Source organism: Cyprinodon variegatus, unplaced genomic scaffold, assembly GCF_000732505.1.
Source record: "Cyprinodon variegatus isolate N-32 unplaced genomic scaffold, C_variegatus-1.0 Scaffold11, whole genome shotgun sequence".
Lineage (NCBI taxonomy): Eukaryota > Metazoa > Chordata > Actinopteri > Cyprinodontiformes > Cyprinodontidae > Cyprinodon > Cyprinodon variegatus.
Window position 1 is genome coordinate 271653 of NW_015150464.1, and position 6948 is coordinate 278600.

Here is a 6948-nt window from a genome sequence, read left to right on the forward strand (position 1 = left end):
GGCTGAGGTGGAGATGTTATGGCTGCTACAGCTGTTCTGTAGGTCAATCAATCAGAATCAAGATTGGCTTTTTTTTTTTTTAAGTTTGTATTTACAAACAAGGAATTTGACTCTGTTTTTAAATCCTCACAGTGTACACTCCTAATGTATAACTAGATAGTCTTTAGAGTAAACTTCATGAAGACTTGAAACTTCATGTTCGACTTTTATAACTGATACACTTAGTGCTGTCTTTCATTTGCTGTGCTGCATTTTTCTCCTTAATTAAGTTACTTAGGAGCCACTACGATCACCAAACTTTCACTTTTTTCTTTCCAAGAACATTCTCCTGGATCAACGATTCTGTGTTCCTTTTTACAGCCTGATCTATTTGGTGGCAGAAAACCATTTACAGATGTTCTTTCCATTGTCCCTACGTGTATGTTACTGTATGTATGAGGGATTGCTGCAAAGTAGACAAAGTGGTTGTAGATCGGCCAGGCCCCCTGTGGAACCGGTCCTGGCCCCTGTTATGCCCACTATACCAAAGAAACAATACCAAATAAAGTTATGATAAATAAGTTATGATATGCTCCGTAGCAGAATCTAAAAATGATAAGTCTCTTCGACTAATTTATTTATTTTTAATGTTTTATTTCATCCATGATTTAATAACTAAGTTGTTTCACTTTTAGCTTCAATGACAAGGAGACAAAAGTGCTGTAACCTTGCAGCAAGAAGGTTCCCGGTTCAATTCCTGGGCCGGGGTCTTTTTTTCATGGAGTTTGCAGGTTCTCCCTGTGCATTCATGGCTTCTCTCGGGGTACTCCGGCTTCCTCCCACAGTCCAAAAACATGACTGTTAGGTTAATTGGCAACTCTAAAATGTCGTTAGAGGTGATTGCATGGTTGTATGTGTCTCTGTGTTGCCTGGCGACAGACTGGCAACCTGTCCAGCCTGTACCCCGCCTCTCACCCATTGACTCCCAGAAAGGCACCCACCCCATCATGACCCTGACAGAATAAGCAGGAGAAGGTGGATGGAGGTTGTTTTTGATCTGTGCCCCCGTAAAATGAGCCACTGGCCCAACCTTATACATATTCCTTTTCAAAAAATGTACAAAGAAATTATTTTCAAAAGGTATAGAGAAGCATTGTAGAAAGTTTTGTATATGTTTTTTGTTTTGTAAATTTGTATATATGTATGACAGTATATGTGTATATGTATATGTGTAGGTAGGTATGTATTTATATGAATATATATAGCAACATAATTATAAATATTGTAAATTAAAGAAATACAAGAATTAAAGGGGTAGGAGAACCGGTACATAAGTTTTACTTCTTCCTACTCCTTTTCGCACATGTAATAGAGGTATATTAATTTAGGAAAGAAGGGTAGCTTGTTTGTTGTTTTTCTCTCCAATGTTTTTAAACATTGTTTTATTCTTTTTTTTTTCTCTTGCATGTTCAAAATAAAGAATAATAAAAAAAAACCCTAGTTAGGGTTAGTTAATTTTTTTTAAAGACTTGATGCAATCTGCATGTTTTTCCTGGTTGGAAAACTTGTATACTAATTGTCTTAATGAAATGATATCACGTTTAGAAACAGAATACTAAAGAGTTTAAAACTGCACAGATAAATTGAGTTGATGTGGAGCAAATAGGCTCCCAGGTTTTAAAGATAGAGCTAAACCTTGATTGCAAATATGCATGTGCACCTTTTGTGCGGTACTCGGTGCAGCATTTTTACATTCTGTGTTTATAGTTTGTGACCAGGCTAACAAGAACAGCAATTTAAGCTGATAGTGAAGATTTATCTGCATTTAGAGCAGCTGTTCAGATCTTCAGCATTGCCCTTTGCCTAACTGAGAAACAAAATGAGAAACAAACAGAAGAAAAAATCAGCAGTTTATGTCTGTAACTAACATATAAAGATCATTACCTTAAGATAGCAGCCATGTTGGATTATGATTCTTGCTTAATTGTTTATTCAGAAAATGGAAATCCTTATTTTTAGATACAAAATCGAACAACAACAGGGTTCCTTATTTCTACTCCCAAAAAGCTACAGTCCTGCAGCTCTTCATTGCATCCATCTACCCCAGTAACACCTGAATGAAATGAATTGCTCATTTGCCAAACTTGATGGCACGCTGAAATACCTAATTAAGCCATTTCAATCAGCAGACTTGGAGAGCATTGGATTATAACATGTTAAAAACTCAGAGACAGTTTGCTCTCAAGTTTCCTTTTTTATCTTCTTATTTCCTCCAACAATAAGAAATCGTTTTTTACTAAAATTAAAGCTGTATCGTCATATTTCTTTTTCTTACACATAGGATCAAAGCAGCATAATTTCTGTGACGTTAATTGGTACTAATAGACATATTTATCTCTCAGTTCTGCAGTCTTTCTAGTTTTTCACAGATGATGCATTAGGAGTATTTTTAGTCTCTCCTTTGTTAGCAAGAAGTGGCACAAGTGAATGAAAATTTCACACTCCTGCACCGGCTAGTAGCAAAATTACCTGTCACTCAGATTTTAAATATTCCTTTTCTCCCTGCTAACATGTAGTGGACCGATGACAGCAGGAGTCCCCAAAAATTGTGTGGCAGGTTAAGCTCCTGCACAAATCTTTGGCCCCACAGTCTGAGAGATCTTTCACTACCAAAAAATGTACTGTTAATGAGTAAATATTTCTTAAATTAAGTGCATTTTTTCATGAAATGAGGAGGTAAGTGACATTCTTTGCCAATGGAATAAGACATATTTACATTTAAATCAAGGAAAAACAACTACAGTCTTTCATTTCAGTTGTTTAATATCCAATTATATTATTTTGTGGGTAAAGATACTTATTCCACTGGCAACTCATCTACTTACAGAACTCAAATTAAGGATAAATACCCCTATTCTAAGAAAGCTTTACTCATTTTTACATTGTTTTTGCAGTTTGCACTTATAATGAAAACTTGCCCCAGTTCCTCTCTGGCTCTGCTTCATGACTGTGCATCTGGGAGTGATGGCCTAGTGGTTAGAGCAGTGCGCTTTTGCTCTGAGAAAGTTGCATGTGACCAGTTTGATCCCCACAGCCTCCTGAGCAAGACCCTTAACCCCGCACTGCCCTCTGGGCGCCGTACAATGGCAGCCCACTGCTCCCCAAGGGGATTGGTTAAATGCAGAGGTAAATTTCTCCAACATGAGATCAATGAAGTTTAACTAGATAGAAAAAACAATATTTAATTGAATCACCTATAAATTGGTTAGTGTCAGGGGAAAGAACTGTTTCTCTTATTTTCTATTAGTCTGACCACTACCCTTAGGCCAATTGGCCAATGGAGGCCATTTTCAGAAACTTCAAGTCTTGTAAAACATAGCTTACATAAGGACTACATTATGGTGGCAACACCAAGAAGGTGTTTTCTACAACACTTCAGATGTAAAGGACTACATAGAGTTACTTTCTGGTCACGTATTTGACTGGATGTTACCTGAAAAAGCACTTTAAGAATTAAAATGAAGCTGAATGTGAAGACTCCAGTTCTGTAGAGCAAAAAAGGAGCCCCTGTGTGTCATTTAAGCAAGCGCACACACTTCTATAAATAATTCAAGCGAGGAGAAGTACCTGAGTATCCACTGGGGCAGACTGTTTGATATTTTATTCTGTGTCAAAAGGCTAAGTCTGATTTTATACGAATGCTTTTTGCTCTCCTGTAAGCCAGTGCGATGATTAAGTGTGTTTCTTTAAGGCCAAGGTTCAGTCATTTGAACAAAGCAAAGCCTTTCATATTAAGTGATCCTTCTCTCTGATTTACAAATGATTAAATCACAAGCTTTGCCTAAAGGGCTTCCAGCTATGCAATGGGCTTATTCCTAGAGGTAACACAATCGTTTGTGCTTCTTTTCCCATATCAACAACCTGAGGTAGGGGGAGCTGCTTTCTGAAGCTCCTCTATATAAAACATTTCATTGGATCTTTAAACAGCTTTGACAGAAGGCTTATAAAGTAGCACTTTGTGCATTCAGCACTCAGATTCTGAGCTCATATTGGCCCATTTCTACATCATTGATATCTATATAGTTTTTAATGTGTATCTAATGCATAACCATCTTACGACAAACTTTTCTGTCGTTTCTCATCCCGGAGACTTAAATGCAAAGTCTTTCAGAAATCTGCTGTCATGGGTCTTCATCACATTACAGCAATTTTGATACAGAAGCGACTTAGAACGAATAACGACCCGCAGCTATGAATTATGAATGAAGAGGGGAATACATAATTTAGCAGAGCTCCTTGCATATTTTATGCTAATTGTTTTCTTTTCATTTAGGAATGACAATTAACTTTCTGCAACAACACACATGTTGAAATGGGATTAAATGGTTTAGGAATTCAAACTCATTTTAAATTGATCATTTTGGTATGTTTTTTTTTTTTATCAGAGTTTTTTAGAGTTCAGTCAAAAATAGCAAATCAAACACCCTTTTCGTATGTTTTATTTTATTGTTTAGTAATGCGTTTCCCTTTGCAATACTTTTTAGCTACTTCAGTTGAAGATTTAGTTGTTATTCTAGTCTATAAAAAACATTATAAGTGTAATATTTACTGTTTGTAAGTATATCTAATGTGTAAACTGCATGAAATACCTAAGCTTTGTTTGTAAAATGTTCTTCAGACATATGCTGCCATCTACTGTTATTAAGGAACCAATGCATTTCTTTATATATCTGCCCTAACTGGTTTAATTAATGGTGAAATCCTTTAAAATGCAAATATCAATAAATTAGAATATATAATAGATATTATTTATTTCTCTATTTCTATTCAAAAAAATAAATCAATATTTAAAATCCAAAGAGGATGGGTCAAAAAGGTTGAAGAAGCTGGTATATCTCAGCAGGCTGTATCCAAGTATATCAATGGAAGGTTGAGTGGAAGGAAAAAAAGTGTTTCAGGGAAACTTTGAAGAGTTTTGAAATAAAACCAGTTCAATTTGTGAAGGCTATAATTTTATAAATGATTCAGATTATTTACATTATTTTTTTTTTTTTACAGAATCTGACTGAGAATGAAATCAGGAAGTTCAGCCTCCTTCAGCAGCCGTAAGTAACCCCTCCTTTTTTTTCTATCTATGAAAAAGAAAACAAAACAAAAAAGTAGGGACAGCAGGTTAAGATTCATGTTGCACTTTTTTGTTCAGCCTTTCATATGTACTTTTTAAGATGATTTAATATCAATTAAAAGTTGTAAGGAAACACGAGGATCCAACCAGGGATTAAATAAATAAATAAAAACAGCTCAAATTAAGTTAATTTGTCTATATTATCATTTTAATCTAATCAACTATTGAAAACAGGATAAGTTACCATATATACGCTGATTGCACAAAACTGTAAATAATCTCTTTAGCTGGTGACTGTAAATCCATTTTTAAAGTAGATTCAAAGAATTAATCAGTTGTGTGCAAAACTTTTCTCCTCCTGAATAAAAAATAAAAAAAATCTGTGGTGGTAGTTTTTGGACCAAAGAAGGAGTGATCCAAAGTCAGCACGCAGCTTTAATTGCTACAGCTAAAAACCACTGATCAGGGCAGAAATCTGGGTCAACCTTATATGAGCTGAAAAACATTTTCAGGATTAGGATTAATGTCTCAACAAACTTCCGGAAAACTGTAAAACTGCAGATTAAGGTTGGGACCCACTTTTCTTTTCAGCTCGTATTATACCCTTGCAAGCCACCTTTTTTTTATTTATGTTTTTTAATGTAAACCACTTAGGATTTCCATCTTAACCTAAATGTGCTATTCATATAAACTGGCCTTGCCCTACTTACCCTTTATAAGAGAAGATTTCTAAACCCTCCATGTTTGCCGCCTCAATCCCACAAGGTAGAGAGAAACAAACATTGGTTAAAATGGTTAATAAAAAAAGTAAAAAGTAATTCAAACTCAATCATAGAAAATTAGTTTGACTGTTGAAGCATATGCAGCATTAGGTCAGATTGCATTTTGCTCTGAGAGGTTGCAAAAATTCCTACAGCAATGTGATGACAGATGTTTTGATAGTTGAAATGAAAAATGGTTTTCTTGCCATAAATATTATGGATGTGTGACACAAGTTTGTAACGTTTGCTCTGAATAAATCACACAATTTTTGGAACAACTTTCTCCTGAACAGATTAGTAGAAATGTGTAGCTATAGACTTAGACTTAAACTTTAGATTTCGATGCATACAGCTTGTAAGATGCAATGCACATCCTCATGTTTGGAGAAAATAACAAACTCCTTACACTAGCTTTTTATGATGATGGCAGGAAGGTGATGAATTGGGATTATTTTGCAGCCACAGCCTCTCAGATACTTATTGAGTCCTCTGTAAACTGAAGTTTCATAAGTGATGCCTTCTCTCAGAAAACTATAACTTAGGTAAAACTTGGTCCTGGACAGGACATTGATCTCAAACACAGCAACAGTCCAATAGAAAAAGAAAACAGTCAAGACTTTGCAAAATCTCAAAGTTCAGATCTTATCTTGTTTGCTTTTATCTCAGGGGAGCTGTACAGGAAGATGTTTGCAAACCTTAATGAACAGGAAGTTTCATTTCTAACTATTGCTCATTGCTAGAGCCGGTTAAAACAAGACTCAACACTGATCCATTAATGGTAACAACACCTCCATCTCACTAGAAATGATGGTTCTGCAAAGAACAACTAGTTTAGTTAGTTATGCACAATTATAAAATCTTTACAGAAATTAAATACGTAGAATTAGACTTAAAAGGGAGATGTCAGCCCCCCTAAGCTCACTGTAACTACAGTAGAAGGCGATGTGTTTACAACAGCATGAATCAGCTGGTTTAGCTAGCTAGCTAGCTAGCTAGATAGATAGATAGATAGATAGATAGATAGATAGATAGATAGATAGATAGATAGATAGATAGATAGATAGATAGATAGATAGATAGATA

The 6948-nt window shown here is 35.3% G+C and overlaps 1 protein-coding gene across 2 annotated transcripts in view; it reads left to right on the forward strand.

Moving 5' to 3' along the window:
• Positions 1–6948, forward strand: part of LOC107088337 (B-cell linker protein-like) — a 61117-nt gene that overhangs the window by 29649 nt on the left and 24520 nt on the right. For both annotated transcript variants that reach the window (XM_015380452.1, XM_015380460.1), the window contains exon 3: positions 5038–5084. In XM_015380452.1, coding sequence (XP_015235938.1) covers positions 5038–5084 — 47 coding nt within the window. The remainder of the gene's footprint in view (positions 1–5037; positions 5085–6948) is intronic.